At 41.8% G+C, this 19829-nt stretch overlaps 1 protein-coding gene across 1 annotated transcript in view; it reads right to left on the bottom strand.

The window, feature by feature from the left end:
- The window catches only part of LOC142302170 (uncharacterized), a 143543-nt gene that overhangs the window by 11238 nt on the left and 112476 nt on the right, over nucleotides 1-19829 (bottom strand). The window contains exons 10-14 of the mRNA XM_075343253.1: nucleotides 19737-19819; nucleotides 18694-18752; nucleotides 11247-11479; nucleotides 10763-11037; nucleotides 6785-6910 (exon numbers count right to left, since the gene is read on the bottom strand). Coding sequence (XP_075199368.1) covers nucleotides 6785-6910; nucleotides 10763-11037; nucleotides 11247-11479; nucleotides 18694-18752; nucleotides 19737-19819 — 776 coding nt within the window. The remainder of the gene's footprint in view (nucleotides 1-6784; nucleotides 6911-10762; nucleotides 11038-11246; nucleotides 11480-18693; nucleotides 18753-19736; nucleotides 19820-19829) is intronic.

The raw sequence follows: 19829 nt of genomic DNA, 5'->3' as shown, positions 1-19829 counted from the left end.
CTTGGTTACTAGCAACCACCGCTATCAGGCTGCCAGTGCCGGCTCCCTGCTACCTGCACACGTAGCCAGAGTACACATCGGGTAAATAAGCAAAGCGGTTTGCTTATAAACCCGATGTGTACTCTGGCTACGAGTGCAGGGAGCAGGGAGCCAGCGCTAAGCGGTGTGAGCTGGTAACCAAGGTAAATATCGGGTAACCAAGCGAAGCATTTTGCTTGGTTACTCGATATTTACCTTAGTTACCAAGCGCACCATCTCTTCCACGCGTCGCTGCTGGCTGGGGGCTGGTCACTGGTCGCTGGTGAGATCTGTCTGTTTGACAGCTCACCAGCAACCCATGTAGCAACGCTCCAGCGATCCCTGCCAGGTCAGGTCGCTGGTGGGATCGCTGGAGTGTCGCTTAGTGTGACGGTACCTTTAGTCTTTTAGGATGTTTGGTTACTATCATTTCCAGTCTCAGTTTCTTCCCGTATCACTGATTTATTCTTGTAGAGGTGCTCCATATATGCTTTCCATCTTTTCTTGATCTGTTCTGGCTCTGGTTCCCATTGGCATTTTTCCACATTGTCATTTTTATTGAAACTTTTGTCATATCTCTTTGATCTTTTGGTATGCATTCCTGGTCTTGCCCTTCAGATATTCGTTTTGTATCTCTGTACCTATATTTTGGTAATAGAGTTCTTTGTCTGCTAGAATGACTGTCATTAGTCTTTTGCTGATGTTGTCTGCATCCTGCTTGTAACGTTTTAACATTCATCTTTGTTCGAGCGATTCACCTCTGCACTACAGACTCATGCCAGCTACCTTAATTCCCTCCATGCCCATGGACTTTTCCTCCAGGCCATACCTATGAGGGCACTAGCCAAAGCAGCAATCAGACTCATCACCCTGATTGCAAACGTGAGTCCTGGACCCTGTCCCTATACTACAGGAGCTGCACCCTACATGACTCTCCCATGATTATTAATCCTACGGACCTTTTTCCTGGCTATACCACTGAAGTCACTAGCCAAATAACAATCAGGCACAATCCCCTGATTCCTAGCATGAACTGTGGACCCTGCCTCCAAACCACAGGATCTGCCCTCAATAATCCCAAGAGACCAACATCTTCTGAGTCCAACGGACCATAAACCAGACCATAGTACCAAAGTTAAACGGAGCTACCTGACCTCTGGTTGGTTGCCATACCTTCTAAATACCTGGACGCTCCAGCAAGAGACATATACTACTACCGGGATCTCCTCATTAGAAACCACACATATTCTTAAGACCTGACCCTGTACACCGGCAACACCAAGGGACCCCATAGAGGTTGTCTCTACACGGAGGTCTCCATATCCCGGCAGCCATCTTACACATTCACCAAGCTATTACTCCAGTATAGGTCAAGCCTGTCTGACCTGATGAAGGCTTGTTAGCCGAAACGTCGACACCTGGCGGACAATTGTACAGCACCCCTTTTTTTCACGTTTTGCACTAACAAAATAAAAGAAAGAGATTTTGATATCCAACTACTGCGTTCATTTTTTGGTCTATTGGAAATTATTAGTGTGCCAGAGATAACCTTCTAAGTGACTGTCTAATTTCTCCTGAGTACCTATGGGAGGTGATGCGAGGTCTTTCCTTTTTCACATACAGGGATTGGCTGCCACAGCCGGTGATGAATAGCAGCGTCGGGAACAAGGTGATCGGAGATCACCGTTGCTATAGTAACCGTCAGGTTACTATGGCAATGGAGGCAGCGGTGACGTCACCGCTTACAAAACCACAGCCTCTGGACTGCACGGGGGGCACCAGGCTTCTTCCTCCCATCCCATGCTGTCTGATGTAGCAGAGCTGCATGGGTTGAAGGAGAAAGAAGACAGAAAAACAGGATCGTGGAGGGGTGAAAGGGAGTAACAAACTTGGAGTCCCTGAGTGTGTCTGTGTATTTATTTCTAATAAAGTATTTTTTTTCCATGTGGTGTCTTTTTTTAACCCTTTATTGGAGATTCTTAATGGCTGGGTCAAACTTGGCCTGACATTAAGAATCTCTGGCTTAATACTAGCTAGTAAAACAAAGCTGGTATTAACCCCTTATTACCCAGTGTGCCATCCGCCACCAGGGCCGCTGGAAGAGTTGGATATAGCGCCAGATAATGGCGCTTCTATGAAAGCGCCATTTTTTGGGGTGACGGCGGACTGCAATTCCCAGTGGGGTGCCAGAAAGCTTGGGCCAACCTGCGCTGCGGATTCCAATCTCCAGCTGCCTAGTTGTAGCTGGCTGGAAACAAAAATTGGGCGTTTTTTTTAATTATTTCATGAAATTCAGGGAATTAAGAAATGGCTTCCCTATATTTTTGGTTCCCAGCTGGGTACAAATAGGCATCTGCAGGTTGGGGGCAGCCCGTAACTGCCTGCTGTACCTGGCAAGCATATAAAAATATGGCTAAGCCCACGTCGGGTTTTTTTTTAGTTTTTTGGCAAAAAAAAAGGCTTCCCTGGTTTTTCCATTGCCAGTGAAGGTAACAACAAGCAGTAGGGGTTAGAAGTCATTAGCTGCTTGGATTACCCTTAGCTAGCAACAGAAAATGCAGCGGGAGCCCACGCATATATATTTTTTTAAATTATTTATCTAAATAACTAAAAAAAAATGGGCTTTCCTGTAGTTTGATTGCCTGATATCACAGTTCTGTAAAAATAAATAAACCATTAAAAAAAATTATGTAGCGCTCCGTGGTATTTTTGATTCTCAGCACAGATAAAGCAGACGGCTAGGGGCTGCCACCCCCATCAATTTTTTTTTATTTAAAAAAATAATTTAAAAAAAATGTGTGGGTTCCCGCCATATTTTGATCGCAAGTCAGGTAAAGCCAGGCAGCTGGGGGTTGGGCGTCTCGGCAGCCCGCAGCCATCCTTGGAAATGGCGCATTGTTTCTTAGCGACATTTACATGTGCTATACCCAGCTCGTCCAGCTGCCGTGATGGTGGTGGCTCGCTGGGTAATAAAGGGGTTAATACCAGCTTTGTATTCTCAGATTGTACTAAGCCTGAAATTCATTGTGTCACGCCAAATCAGACATGGACACCATCAAATTTCTAGGAAAATGCAAAAAAAAAACACAACACAGAAACATTTGTTAATATAATTAAAACAAAAAAAAACATTTAGAGACTACATCTTTATTTTAAAAAAAATCCTTAGTCCAATGTAATCCACTGGGACAGCAATGTCAACTGTAATTCATCACTGTGCACAGACACAGTCTATACACAGTTATAAGCAAAACGCAATGTCAACTCTGCTTCACTACTGTGCAAAGACAGTGTCTATACATAGTGAGAAGCAAAGCGCAATGTCAACTCTGCTACATCACTGTGCACAGACAGTATCTATACATAGTGAGAAGCAAAGCGAAATGTCAACTCTGCTTCATCACTGTGCACAGACAGTGTCTATACATAGTGAGAAGCAAAGCGAAATGTCAACTCTGCTTCATCACTGTGCACAGACAGTATCTAAATATAGTGAGAAGCACAAAGAGCCATGTCAGGTCTGCTACATTGCTCTGCATAGAGTGATGAAGCAGGCTGACAGTGAGGGGATGATTGCACTTGCATCTCGCTTTTCATCACCCAACTCTCAGGACAGGAGCGCCTCAGCTGCATGGAAATACATGCAGCTGACCCGCTGCCATTGGGAGATTGTGCGCCGTGATGCGATGACTCTCGCATCACGGTGCACCAAGACCTTTGATGATATCATACTCACGTGACCAGTCTGTAGCCAATGAGGTAATAGAACATTACACGTGACTGGTCACATGAGTATCACGTCACGGTCACGGAAGGTCCTTTTAGCCAGAGGTGCTTACTGGGGGGAACAGCAATGATCGGACGGACACTGAAGCAGAAGTGCTGGGAGACAGAGTCTGCAGGACATGTCGTGGGACCTGTAAGTATTATGAAAATGTTTTTTTTGATAACATGCTTTTTTTTTTTTAATAGCCCCTGGACCAGAACTGAAACATGAATTGTAACACGAACTGCAACACGAACGTCCCAGAAAGCTCGTGCTCGGAGTCGTGTGCACGAACACCATGTGTTCGGTATGGACACCGAACTTTACAGTTCGAGTTCACAAATCCCTACTGGTGGCTACTGTTGTACCAGCAAGTCCTGTCACATTAGAACACACTGTCCCTTTTCCAACAGAATCTCTCCCTCGTCCCTACACTATTTCTGGCTAGAGTGCAGAAAACATTTAGTCTCTATGTCTTGGATAGACCCGATGATGCAATGCGGCCGACCAATTATAGTCATGCCAGTAGTTAACATGGCTATGGCATTACCATGATTCGCAGACCATCCCTGCATATTTACTGGCTAATAAAATGCTGCTAAGCATACTTGGCGGGGACTTGAGCATGGCATCCGAGCAGCAAAATGTTTGATCGAGTACCGATAACATCGAGTACCCTAATGCTTGATCGAGTACCAAGAAGTGCCACACACATTCTGCCATCACTGATAAAGATGCACGTCATCGTACACTCGCATAGCACTTACATAACATATAGAATGACACACGCAGGACACTCGTCAACTTTTCTGGCTGAGATTTTATACACGAAGAGTGAATCTTTAGATTGATCATAAAATTGGTAGCTCTGAGATTAGGATTGAACGAAAGATTGAATTTATTTGTATTTTAATGACACTGTAATGATTTACCATAGTATTTTCATTGTAATATTGAATCTTCTGCATTGTTATATTTTGTCTTTAATGCTTTTTATAGATTTGTGCACATAGATGAAGCACAGCACAGGGTAAGGCTGCGCGCACAACAGTGGTATTCTGCCGCACTGCCGGATCTGGCACAAGGGCAGTACAGTACATTACAGTTCACAGACAGTGCGGCAAGCCCAGGTCACATGCTGTCACAAGCTCCGGTCACATGACTGCATGTGCCCGAAGCTTGCCAGTGAAGTGTATTGTACTGTACTGCCCTTGTGCCGGATCTAGCAGTGCGGCAGAATACCGTTGATGTGAAACCAGCATAAGAGCGCCTTTCTGTGCCTTTCAGTTAGGCCCTGAGGAAGTATCACTAATGAAGTTCACTTGTGTTCATCACATTTCTAATGAGATTAAAACAACAAAGAAAACAATATATACACGAGTTCAAAAGTTTGGGGTCACCAGACAATTTTGCCTTGTCCATGAAGAATCATACTTTTATTTATCAGATGAGCTGCATAAAGAATAGAGAATATCGTCCAGACAGTAACAAGGTTAGAAATAATGATTTTTACTTGAAATAATAATTTTCTCTTGACACTTTGCTTTCGGCACAGAATGCTCCTTTGCAGTAATTCCAGCTTTGCAGAGCTTTGACATTCTAGCTGGTAATTTGCAGAGGTAATCTGGAAATATTTCCCGCCATGTTTCCCCCCCACAAGTTGGATTGGTTGATGGGCACTTTTTGGCACCATACGATCAAGCTGCTCCCACAACAGCTCTATAGGGTTGAGGTCTGGTGACTGGGCGGCCACTCCATTACAGATAGATACCAGATGCTGCTTCTTCCCTAAATAGTTCATGCATAATTTGGAAGTGGCTTTGGGTCATTGTCCTGTTGTAGGATGAAATTGGGTTCAATCAAGCGCTGTCCACAGGGTATGGCATGGCATTGCAAAATGGGGTGATAGCCTTCCTTATTCAAAATCCCTTTTACCTTGTACAAATCTCCCACTTTACCAGCAACAAAGCAACCCCAGACCATCACATTACCTCCACCATGCTTGACAGATGGTGTAAGGCACTCTTCCAGCATCTTTTCAGTAGTTCTGCATCTCACAAATGGTCTTCTGTGTGATCTAAACACTCAAACTTCGATTCATCTGTCCATAACACTTTTTTCCAATTTTCTTCTGTCCAATGTCTGTTCTTTTGCCCATATTGATCTTTTCCTTGTATTAGTCAGTCTCAGATATAGCTTTTTCTTTGCCACTATGCCCTGAAGGCCAGCATCCCAGATTCGCCTCTTCACTGTAGACATTGAAACAGACTTTTTGCAGGTACTATTTAATGAAGCAGCCAGTTGAAGACCTGTGAGGCATCGATGTCTCAAACTAGAGACTCTAATGTACTTGTCTTGTTGCTCAGTTGTGCAGCGGAGCCTCCCACGTCTCTTTCTACTCTGGTTACAGCCTGTTTGTTTTCTCCTCTGAAGGGAGTAGTGCACACCGTTTTAGGAAATCTTCAGTTTCTTGGCAATTTCTGGCATGGATTATCCTTCATTTCTAAGAACAAGAATAGACTGTCGAGTTTCACATAAATGTTCTCCTTTTTTTGGCCATTTTGACAGTTTAATGGAACCAACAAATGGAATGCTCAAAATTCTCTACTAGCTCAAAGGAAGGACAGTTTTATAGCTTCTCTAATCAGCAAAACTGTTTTCAGCTGTGCTAACATACTTGCACAAGGGTTTTCAAGTGATTTCTAAACATCCATTAGCCTTTAACCAATTTAGTAAACACAATAAACCATTAGAACACTGGAGTGGTGGTTGTTGAAAATGGGTCTCTATACACCTATGTAGATATTGCATGCAAATCCAGATGTTTGCAGATAGAATAGTCATTTACCACATTAACAATGTATAGAGGGGACTTCTGTTTATTTTAATGTTAGCTTCATTGAAAAAAAATGTGCTTTTCTTTTAAAAATAAGGAAATATCTAAGTCACCCTAAACTTTTGAACTGTAGGGTATTTTTTATTTTTTCTATATGAACTTACCGGTGGGATTATTATTGAATTCTCAGGTCCTATAACTTTGTAGTTCTTCTTAGAATAAACAATTCCCGTCTGCGGGGGCTTAGGAATTCTCTGGAATGATGATTCTCTCTCCACATCCATAACAGCCTGAGGCAAAAGAAAATGTATGAAATAAAGTACCCAGGATCATTATCATTTTACTATGTTTCCAAACTCACTTATTAATGTGCATCTTTATAAAGCCTAGTGGTTTGTGTCTTCTATGATACAGAGCTCTGTAAATCTTGAAAATCCATGAAAATAAATATTACAATGGTGGGTGTGAAGCAGCTGCAAAATTGTCTATTTTTTTATCCAGAGAAAAACAATTGTCATCTTTATTATCATCCATGTGACATCCAATCTTATACATCAGCAGTTATTAAGAATTACAAAAACACAACATCAGATGTGATATAGTTGCTCGGTATGAGATCAGATATTTCTGTGCATCAATAGAATTAAATAAGTCTCATCTGAAATACAAAGACTAGTGCATGATGCACGTTTTTTCCACACAGACTTTCAGCTGGTAAAAAAAATAAATAGTCACCTGTACTGTCCTGTACTTTGAATAATGTTGGCCTGAGTGCTGACAATTTTTTTCATAGACAGTGTGAGAGAACAACATCTATCTTGTTCTTAAAGAAATCATTTTGTCTGATAACTCAATAATGTCATAGAGTTGCAGCTAAACCTCATGGGTGGGAAAGTTTCACATTACTATACACACACCCATACTGCTCTCATTGGTACAAAGTTCAGAGGATGCTTTTCTTTGTCTGAAGTCCTATATAAATTGGTTACATGATGTGGTAAAGCAAAGATATCCAGTGTACCACAAAGAATGTGTGGTGTTATTGACTTCTCGATTCTTAATAATTTGGAGTTCCAATGGCATAGAAGGAGTGTGTTTCGCTCACAAACATGGCGTCACGAACAGGGACCCAGACAGACATTATACCATCCAGATCTCAAGTGAGAATGGATCCTCTGGCAAAAGTAATGCTAATAGCTGCAGCATAAGGTAAGAAGCTTAATTCTTACACTTGCCTTACTTTCCTGACAGTTTGATCTATTTTTCATCCGGGTGAGTTATTTTGTATTAAATAGTCTGGTCCAAGAATAGAGAATTGTTCCCCCTATTCTGTCAGATATAATGCTGCAGGACTGAAATCTACAAATACTGAGTCCTTTATCTATTAACACTAGAAGTCCCAGAGAGGGGTCATTTAACTTCAGCATAAGGTAAGAAGCTTAATTCTTACACTTGCTTTACTTTCCTGACAGTTTGATCTATTTTTCATCCGGATGAGTTATTTTGTATTAAATAGTCTGGTCCAAGAATTGAGAATTGTACCCCCTATTCTGTCAGATATAATGCTGCTGCAGGATTGAAATCTACAAATACTGAGTCATTTATCTATTAGCACTAGAAGTCCCAGAGAGGAGTAATTTAACATTTCTACCTTTGGAACCCATGGAGTTCGAAATTTCTGGGACCTCTAGATAAAGGACTCAGTATTTGTAGATTTCAGTCCTGCAGCAGCATTATATCTGACAGAATAGAGGGAACAATCCAAAAATCTTAAATTACCTACCTCACAGAGAGATGAGGTGATTCAATATATTTTATATTTTTGTAAAAGAATTGAATAAGATCCAAAACAGATATAATGGCTTTTGTGAAGAGGAGAAAAAGCCTGTGCTCCTTGGCTGAGGAAGGAGCAGAAGTTGCTTAAAAACTTAAATAAGGATGAGAATTTTATTTTTTTTTTACACTGCCCAAAGATGGGAGGGAAGAGGAGCAGTGCTTTTTTTTCCAAACATTGAACAAAGAAAGATGTTTTAACTCTACAGAAAGTACAAAGAGATAAAGCTTAGAATGTAACCTTTCCCAACTTGTAGAGTAAAGGCTGCCTTACACGCTGCAATATCGCTAGCGATGTCGCTAGCGATCGCACCCGCCCCCTGTCGTTTGTGCGTCACGGGCAAATCATTGCCCATGGCAAAGAACATCGCTAGGACAGGTCATATGTACTTACCTTCCTAGCAACGTTGCTGTGGGCAGCGAACAACCTCTTTTTTAAGGGGGAGGTTAGTGCGCCGTCACAGCGACGTCACACATCGGGCCATCAATATAAGCGGAGGGGCAGAGACCAGCCACATTATCGATACGCCCACCTCGTTGTCGGTGGACGCAGGAAAGCTGCTGTTCGCCATTCCCGGGGTGTCACACGTAGCGATGTGTGCTGCCTCAGGAACGACGAACAACCTGCGTCCTGCATGAGCAACAATAATTTGAAAATGAACGACGTGTCAGCAATAAATGATTAGGTGAGTATTTCTGATTGTTAGCAGTAGCTCATAGGTGTCACATGCAACGACGTCGCTAACGATGCCGGATGTGCGTCAAGAATTCCGTGACCCCGATGACATATCGTTAGGTGCGTGACATATCGTTAGTTGCGTTGTGTGTAAAGCGGCCTTAAGGCCTTATTGTCTGTGCAATTTGAAGAATTAAAACATTTACAAAAGTAAAAGCTTTACAACAATTCTGTATGTAGTTTTTCTAAATAAATAGAAGCAATAAATCCGATAAAAATGTAAAGAATACTAAAAACGTACAAAAAGGACTAAAAATGAGATGTATACAGAATAAAAAAAAAGGCTACAGCAGCATAATAAGCAAAATTACATATTGTGATGATAAAATAGCCATTATATCAGCAACCTTACACAGCCAGAATAAATAACACAAGCATGAAACTGCAATATAGATTATTTCCTTAAAAAGTGCAACATTAGTAATACTATAAAGGGATTCTGTGCAAATAAATAATTGCATACAGCAATAGTACCAAAAATTACCATGTTAAAATATGTGAATATTTATCAAATATACATATATAATAACACAAAAACAGAAGTTCCAGGCGGCACACAATCCTTCAAGGTGCACGTGTCCAAGGAAGGCATCCACAGTATAATTAATACAAAGGACCGGCACTCCAAATCTTCTGAAATATTTTTGTAGTTTATTCCATCATAATCATAATATACAGGCGTAAATTACGCGTTTCGGCTAATAGTGAGCCTTTTTCACATCTATCTATTAGATGTGAAAAAGGCTCACTATTAGCCGAAACGCGTAATTTACGCCTGTATATTATGATTATGATGGAATAAACTACAAAAATATTTCAGAAGATTTGGAGTTCCGGTCCTTTGTATTAATTATATAATAACACATTTATGTGTAAAAAATAATTTAAATACTACGAGGGACATAAAGATGTATAAAATATTTATAGTATGCAATCAATTGTGAAAAATCATCCAGCTGCTCAAAACATAATAGAAAAAGGTTATCTGGGCAAGTAATGCTTTATGCCATGATCCTTCCACCCCAACGTACGTTTCGCTATGCCCTGCTTCTACAGGGGGTGTGCCAGGGTGAGGAAAGCGCCGAGTTTAAATTTAAGTGCAGTACCAATCAGAACATTGTGTCCTTGTGGGTAACATACGGTCCTTGCGTCATGGTATAGTTCCTGTTGGAAGTTGATTGATTTATTAACTCTATTGTTTTAATGCAAACAAAATAATGGGTGACGTATAGGTGCTATTGCATCCAGTTATCTCACAGCCACTAACAGGTCTGGTAACAGGAGGAAAGAAATCCCTGATGACTTGAGACACATAGAAATACTATTTCTTATGGCTCTATATACATATTTCAATTTTGGTGGGGAAAAAACACAAGGCAGAACATTTGTGGCGGAATTACTCAGATTTTTTTATTGTAATTTCAATGTTTAATCATTAAATAAATAGGTTGTGAATGCAAAAACCAAGCCCAAAAGAAACACAACATTAATTGGTTCTGGACCATTTTTTCTGTGTAATCAGAAAAGTGAAATGATAATTATTGCCTGTGTTATGTAAAAATGGAGGAGATACCTTTTCGGCTGTGCGGATCATTGGCAGAAGATACAGATGAAGTCTATACATGGGATTGTGATGTTCCCTGATTATCGTGTTGCAGAATAACAGGACCATTCCATGACAGCGAATTTTCCTTTTTATCTTCAGAGAGGAAAGAATAACTCCAAAGCAGGAGAAGGTGGGATTTTCCAGCACAGCGTACGTGGCTTCTACTCTGGATGGTGTTTCCAAAGTCATGTGATCATCCTTGTAGTGGAAACATTTTATCAGTGACGTATTTCCTTTAAAAGCTAAAAAAAGGTAAAAATATAATGAATTGACCAAAAATAATTTGGCTAAACAAGTAAATAACTTCCAATTAAATCATTTTTATTTCAATTTTAGTTTTTAAAAAAATTCTATTTTACTTGTGTAGTGGCAACAAGAATATTGTAGATGGTAATGTAAATAAACTATATTTTAATATTTTAGGTCTGTAATATATGACATGTAGCATTACCTCCTACACACAAACAATGCGGAAGGTAGACTGCAGACACTGCAAAGGGATTTATGGCAGATTTTATGTTGTAGAGAGGACCGATTATCTCATATCCATCAGGCAGGGTCTGCAGAACCTCTGAGAAGTTGCTCCATGAATCCACCTCATATTCGAGAGTCACAGGACGAGTAACAAGGAACTGAATTCCAGACTCCGAGCAGCGGAAAAGTCCTGGAGAGTTAATTATAAGACTGAAAAACAGAAGCAGGGTCTGTCAGTGCTATGTGAATGACCTCTAAAGAGCAGCTCAGAAAATCTGTCTCATGGAAATCAGCCACACACTGAATTCATGATGCTACAATGGAGAACTTACCAAATACTTTGCAAAGTCTAGCCCTGGTTTTAGATTAATTTTAAATGTGCTCGTTGTCCATCACAAATGATTCCCTTAGAAATAGACAAAAAGACTTGATGCTCTACATAACGATGGCTTAGCCTATAATAAGTTTGCCACCACCCTGAACTTAGGCTGCAGCACGGTGGCCAAGACCATACAGCAGTTTAGCTAGATAGGTTCCCTCAAAACAGGCCTTGCCATGGTTGATCACAGAAGCTGAGTGCATGTGCTTAACATCATATCCAAAGGTCATCTCTTCAGAATAGACACATGTGTGCTACTAGCATTGCTGCAGAGGTTACAGGGGTGGGGGGTCCGCCTGTCAGTGCTCAGACCATCGAGGCACACTGCAGAGGTTACATAGGTGGGGGGACTGCCTGTGAGTGCTCAGACTGTATGTCAAACACTTCAGAAGTTACAGGAATGGGGAGTCTGACTGTTAGTAATCAGACCATACACCGCACACTGCAGAGGTTACAAGGGTGGATGGTTCGCCTGTCAGTGCTCAGATCATATGCCACACACTGCAGAGGTTACAGGGGTGGAGAGTCTGCCTGTCAGTGTTCAGACCATACGCCACACATTGCAGAGCTTACAGGGGTGGAGGGTCCGCCTGTCAATGCTCAGACCATACACCGCACATTGCAGAGGTTAGAGGGGTGGGAGGTCTGCCTGTCAGTGATCACACCATACACCACACACTGCAGAGGTTACAGGGGTGGGGGGTCCGCCTGTCAGTGCTCAGACCATACACCGCACATTGCAGAGGTGACAGGGGTGGGCGGTCCGCCTGTCAGTGCTCAGACCATACACCGCACATTGCAGAGGATACAGAGGTTATGGGTCTGCCTGTCAGTTCTCAGATCATACAGTCATGGCCAAAAGTTTTGAGAATGACACCAAAATTATATTTTCACATGATCTGTTGCCCTCTGGTTTTTAATTGTGTTTGTCTGATATTTACATCACATACAGAAATATAATTGCAATCATATTTTGAGGACCAAAAGGTTCTATTGACAGTTAGAATGAGTTACTGCAGCAAGTCAATATTTGCAGTGTTGACCCTTCTTCTTAAGGACCTCTGCAATTCTCCCTAGCATGCTCTCAATCAACTTCTGGACCAAATCCTGACTGATAGCTGTCCATTCTTGCATAAACAATGCTTGCATTTTGCCAGAATTTGTTGGTTTTTGTTTGTCCACCCGTCTCTTGATGATTGCCCACAAGTTCTCAATGGGATTACGATCTGGGGAGTTTCCAGGCCATGGACCCAAAATCTCTATGTTTTGTTGCATGAGCCATTTAGTGATCATCTTTGCTTTATGGCAAGGTGCTCCCCCATGCTGGAAAAGGCATTGTTGGGCGCCAAACTGCTCTTGGACAGTTGGGAGAAGTTGCTCTTGGAGGACATTCTGGTACATTCTTTATTCATGGCTGTGTTTTTAGGTAAGACTGTGAGTGGTGCGATTCCCTTGGCTGAGAAGCAACACCACACATGAATGGTTTCCGGATGCTTAACAGTTGGCATGAGACAAGACTGGTGCTAGCGCTCACCTCTTCTTCTCCTAATAAGCTATTTTCCAGATGTCCCAAACAATCGAAAAGGGGATTCATCTGAGCAAATGACTTTACCCCAGTCCTCAGCAGTCCACTCCCTGTACCTTTTGCAGAATATCAGTCGGTCCCTGATGTTTTTTCTGGAGAGAAGTGGCTTCTTTGCTGCCCTCCTTGAAACCAAGCCTTACTCAAAGAGTGTCTGCCTCACAGTGCGTGCAGAAGCACTCACACCAGCCTGCTGCCATTGCTGAGCTAGCTCGGCACTGCTGGTAGTCCGATCCCGCAGCTGAAACAGTTTCAAGATACGGTCCTGGCATTTGCTAGTCCTTCTTGGGCGCCCTGGAGCCTTTTTGGCATCAATGGAAGCTCTCTCCTTGAAGTTCTTGATGATGCGATAGATTGTTGACTGAGGTGCAATCTTTGTAGCTGCGATACTCTTCCCTGTTAGGCCATTTTTGTGCAGAGCAATGATGGCTGCACGTGTTTCTTTAGAGATAACCATGGTTAACTGAAGAGAAACAATGATACCAAGCACCAGCCTCTTTTTAAAGTGTCCAGTGGTGTCATTCTTACTTAATCATGACTGATTGATCGCCAGCCCTGTCCTCATCAACACCCACACCTGTGTTAATGGAACAATCCTTTCCTTTTAAGGCAGGAATGCAATGATGTTGAAATGTGTTTTGGGGGTTAAAGTTCATTTTCTTAGCCAATATTGACTTTGCAAATAATTGCTGTTAAGCTGATCACTCTTTATGACATTCTGGAGTATATGCAAATTGCCATTAGAAAAACTTAAGCAGTAGACTTTGTAAAAATTAATATTTGTAGCATTCTCAAATCTTTTGGCCATGACTGTACACCACACACATTGCAGAGGTTACAGGGGTGGGGGTATACTTGTCAGTGCTCAGACCATACGCAGCACACTGCAGGGGATACAGGGGTGTGGGTCTGCCTGTCAGTGCTCAGACCATATGGCACACACTACAGAGGTTACATCAGTGGAGAGTCTAGATGTCAGTGCTCGGACCATATGCCACACACTGCATCCCATTGCTCTGCATAGCTGTCTTTCAGAAGCAAGCCTCAAACAGTTGGGATTACTGGAACCATGTCCTGTGGTGTGATGAAAGCAAGATAAACCTATTTGGTTCAGATGATGTAAAGCGTGTTGTGGCAATCAGGTGAGGAGGAAATAGATAAGTGTGTCCTGCCTACAGTCAGGCATGGTGGTGGGGCTGCACATGGGTTCTACAGTTCATTAAGGGAATCATGAATGTCAACATATACTGTAATGTACTGAAGCAGAGCATGGCAACACAAAAGATTGACAATTTTGGCATAATGTGGCTATTTTCACTTAGGGGTGTACTGACATTTGTTGCCAGCGATTTAGAAATGAATGTGCTGATTTATTTGGCGGACATTATATTTACACTGTTAGCTGTACACTTACTGCTTTATATTGAACCAAAGTGAGACACAATGCTCAAAAATAATTAGTGTGTAAGAAGAAACATCATTACACTAACAGCATGTTGATGGACTAATTAAATAGTCTGTGCTAAACTTACAGTACAGACCAAAAGTTTGGATACACCTCATTAAAAGAGTTTTCTTTATTTTCATGACTCTGAAAATTGTAGATTCACATTGAACACATCAAATCTATGAATTAACACATGTGGAATGAAATACTTAACAAAAAAGTGTGAAACTACTGAAAATAGGTCTTGTATTCTAGGTTCTTCAAAGTGACCACCTTTGGCTTTGATTACTGCTTTGCACACTCTTGGCATTCTCTTGATGAGCTTCAAGAGGTAGTCACCGGAAATGGTTCTCACGTCACAGGTGTTCCCTGTCAAGTTTAATAAGTGGGATTTCTTACCTTATAAATGGGGTTGGTACCATCAGTTGTGTTGTGCAGACGTCTGGTGGATACACAGCTGATAGTCCTACTGAATAGACTGTTAGAATTTGTATTATGGCAAGAAAAAAGCAGCTAAGTAAAGAAAAACGAGTGTCTATCACTACTTTAACAAATGAAGGTCAGTCAGCCCGAAAAATTGGGAAAACTTAGAAAGTGTCCCCAAGTGCAGTAGCAAAAACCATCAAATGCTACAAAGAAACTGGCTTACATGACGACCGCCCCAGGAAAGGAAGACCAAGAGTCATCTCTGCAGCGGAGGATAAGTTTATCCGAGTCACCAGCCTCAGAAATTGCAGGTTAACAGCAGCTCAGATTAGAGACCAGGTCATTGCCACACAGAGTTCTAGAAGCAGACACATCTCTAGAACAACTTTGTGCACAGGCCTTCATGTTAAAATAGCTGCTAGGAAACAACTGCTAAGGACAGGCAACGAGCAGAAGAGACTTGTTTGGGCTAAAAAACATAAGGAATGGACATTAGACCAGTGGAAATCTGTGCTTTGGTCTGATGAGTCTAAATTTGAGATCTTTGGATCCAACCACCGTGTCTTTGTAGAAAAAGTGAACGAATGGACTCTACATGGCTGGTTCCCACCGTGAAGCATGGAGGAGGAGGTGTGATGGTGTGGGGGTGCTTTGCTGGTGACACTGTTGGGGATTTATTCAAAATTGAAGGCATACAGAACCAGCATGCCTACCACAGCATCTTGCAGCGACATGCTATTCCATCCGGTTTGCATTTAGTTGGACCATCATTTATTTTTCAACAGGACAATGACCCCAAACACACCTCCAGGCTGTGTAAGGGCTATTTGACTAAGAAGGAGAGTGATGGGGTGCTACACCAGATGGCCTGGCCTCCACAGTCACCAGACCTGAACCCAATCGAGAAGGTTTGGGGTGACCTGGACCGGAGAGTGAAGGCAAAAAGGTGAACAAGTTCTAAGCATCTCTGGGAGTTCCTTCAAGACTGTTGGAAAACCATTTCCGGTGACTACCTCTTGAAGCTCATCAAGAGAATGCAAAGAGTGTGCAAAGCAGTAATCAAAACAAAAGGTGGCTACTTTGAAGAACCTAGAATATAAGACATATTTTGAGTTGTTTCACACTTTTTGTTAAGTAGTTTTATTCCACATGTGTTAATTCATAGTTTTGATGCCTTCAATGTGAATCTACAGTTTTCACAGTACTGAAAATAAAGAAAACTCTTTGAATGAGAAGGGGTGTCCAGATTTTTGGTCTGTACTGTATGATATCAAGAAAAATTGTACATCACAACGAAGTTTTCATTGTATCAAAGTGTCAGATTTCCAGTTTTGTCCCATAAAAATATGTAATAAAATATTTCCATATGTACTGTATATACACATCCAGATGTTTCCAGAGTTACCTTATCACAGCTAGCACAGTACTGGGATATCCGCTCACTAATAATTCTTCTGTGGTATCTATCCTGGCATCACTTGACTTGTGCAATGTTAAGGGCCCGTTACACGTGTCGATTTCTCGTGTGATCGCATTTGCGATGTGACACGCCCAGATCGTATTTACGATTTGCCGGTATCACTTATATAGTAGGTCGTTTATTTGCTGTCACACTTAACGATCTCAAAATCGACGCATCAGCGATCAACGATATTATGTTGGACTCATGCATCATTTGAATGGTGTTCGATGTTGCCAGGGTGTCAAATGGAGCAATATGTCGGCTGCTTCCCCAAAACGAATTTTTTTTTAAAAATGAACGACGTGTCAACGATACACGATTTTCACCCTATTTGCGATCGTTCAGAGTCACTCGTAGGTGTCACACGCAATGACGTCGCAAACGATGCCGGATGTGCGTCACGGAATCTGTGATCCCGATGACATATCGCCAGATAAATCGACGCGTGTAACGGGCCATTTAGTTTTTCTAATTTGGCTACATCTGTCTGTAAACGTTTGGTATAGTTGTAATCGTACTGACCTAGGAAACTACATTAACAGGTCATTTTCACAACACAATGAAAAACATAAAAGTGAAAACCCACAAAAAAATGAGAATTGCTTCTTCTGCACAATTTCATTGCACTTGGCATATGTTTCCCATTTTCCAGTATATTAAATGAGAAAAATCAAATCGCACTAATGAAAAATACAATTATTTCAGAAAAAAAACAGCCTTCATGGGACTATGTGGTATAAAAACAATGAAAAAAATATAGTACTGTAATAATTAGCGTAAGGAGGGGGAAAACTGCAAAAGTGGAAAATTGCCAAATTAGGAAAACAAAAAATAAATTACAGAGGAATCTTTTCTAAGATTTGTTACTGATTATTTAAGGAATTTGAGGCACAATTACCAAATCCATATAAAACACGATTTGTGATATTCGGGCATACGATGTCGGTGTTATTTGGCATCTACGCTATGTTTGTCTAACCATTGGTTGTTGACTGATTTTAGTGCTGAGGGTTTTATCGGCAAGTACAAATATTGTATTTAAATTGTTTCATGAAAAATTAACTAAACTTAAAGGGAACCTGTCATCAGAAATTTAGCTTTAAACCTAAAAGATTCCCCCTCTGCAGCTCCTGGGCTGCATTCTGGAGAGGTTCCTGTTGTTCTTGTGCCCCTTTCTGACCAAAATAAAGACTTTATAAAGTGGTACCTTTTTGTATTCAAATTTTGATAATGGTACACGGGGTCGGGCTCTCTGGTGTCCGTTAGTCTGCCTCCTGTCGCTTTACGCCGTCCCCCATCGCTCCATTTCATATCTCAGGATGCCACCCAGTGCGGTCCCACGCATGCGCCGTGCGACTGTGCACTGTGTGAACAGTGACCGCTGGTGACGTGTGCGCAGTCACGAGGTTATGGGCGGCGCTGTAATTGTCATCAGTAAGTGCCCGCCCATAATCTCATGCCCGCCCTTTCCCCTCTGCCTCCAGCGTACTGTGCAAGCGCTGGCCAAATAACCTGACGTCACCTCTCGTAACCGGTGGTGTCCTGCTCCGCTCCTCCCATCTATTTCCTGCTGTACGGTAAGATGGGAAAGAGGTGACGTTGGGTCATCTGGCCAGCGCTTGCGCAGAACGCTGGAGGCATAAGGGAGAGCGTGGCCACGAGATGATGGGCGGGCACTTGCAATGCAATCACAGCACCGCCCATAATCTCGTGCCTGCGACATACGTGACCAGCGGTCCTCGCATGCGGGGCACCTCGGGCGCAGTGGGCGGCGTCCTGACTCGGGCGCAGTGGGCGGCGTCCTGAAGTATGGAATGGAGCATTGGAGGATGGCGTAAATCGCCAGAAAGGACAGTAACGGACACCAGAGATCCTGCCCCCGTGTACCATTATCAAGATTTGAATACAAAAAGGTACCACTTTAAAAAGTCTTTATTTTGGTCAGAAAGGGGACACATAAACAACAGGAACCTTGCTAGAATGCAGCCCAGGAGCTGCAGAGGGGGAAACATTTAGGTTTAAAGCTAAATTTCTGATGACAGGTTTCCTTTAAGAACATGTAATAACGGGGACGTCTGTAGAACGGATCCATTAGGTTAATATGTAATGGTCACTGAGAATGACTTACCTATAAGTTCTGCCCGTCACAGTCGGGGTAATTACACTGGAAGTAACTGCTTTTTCTAGCTGTTATAGGGAAGATAAAAATGAGAATTAACAATAACATTCATATGCAGTCTTAAATAAAAGACTTGATTAACCCCTTAACCCTCGGGCTATTCATTTTTTTTGTATTTTCCAAGAACTATAACGTTTTTATTTTTCCACCAATATAGCCATATGGGGGCTTGTTTTTTGAGGGATGAGTTGTACTTTTGAATGACTCCTTGAATATCACTGTATAATGCGCTGGAAAATGATAAAGAAATTCCAAATGCATTGAAATTGCAAAAAAATGTGCAATTTCATAATAGTTTTGTTTTTTTTATTTACCATGTTCACTATACGATAAAATTAACCTAACAGTATGATTTTCTAGGTCAGTATGAGTCCATAAAAATGCCGCCATTTTTCGAAACCATCAAGATTTAAACTATAAAAAAATGGTTATGCTCACAGCACTGCTCACACCCTCTCTAATTCTCACTGCCAGCTGTATGGTCCTGCACGAATCTTCTTGTCCCCAATCACTCACATTGGGATATTCTGCCTCTCAAATTGTGCCAGAATGGTTTTGCGCTTGTGAGCAGAAGGTCACCACTCATGTCATGACAAAATAAACTCTTCCAAGCGCCATGACACTCGTAAGCCCGGCACTGTGTGAGAAGCCTGAAGATTCCGTCACAAACAGAGGGGGATCAGAAGAGGTGGGGAGGACGGAACCGGTGGTGATGAGTAATGGTGGGGCCAGAGAGGTGATTGATAAGATAAGTATAAGTGCTTTTTTATTTTTCCAATAATCTCTGAGCATAATGTAATAAGGAATGTTGAATTTGTGGAGAATAACTACTTCACAAATTGAATTTCTATGTAAAAGCGCATGCGCAGGTAAAATTGAATTTCGTCCTATCCGCTCATGTAATGTTTGCTATAAAGGTTTTCTTAACATCTTAGATTACTGAGGGTCATGAACATCTCTATATTTGTTACATATGATAACAATAATGTTACCTTATCGCACAATGTGCAGCTGATAGCATCTTCTAGCATCCCAGAATAACTCGTATGGGACTCCTTGGTGTTCGGGAGAGTTTCTGTATGCAA

Source organism: Anomaloglossus baeobatrachus, chromosome 4 (genome assembly GCF_048569485.1).
Source record: "Anomaloglossus baeobatrachus isolate aAnoBae1 chromosome 4, aAnoBae1.hap1, whole genome shotgun sequence".
Lineage (NCBI taxonomy): Eukaryota > Metazoa > Chordata > Amphibia > Anura > Aromobatidae > Anomaloglossus > Anomaloglossus baeobatrachus.
Note: the sequence above shows the minus strand (reverse complement) of the source record. Positions and strands in the feature narration are given on the sequence as shown.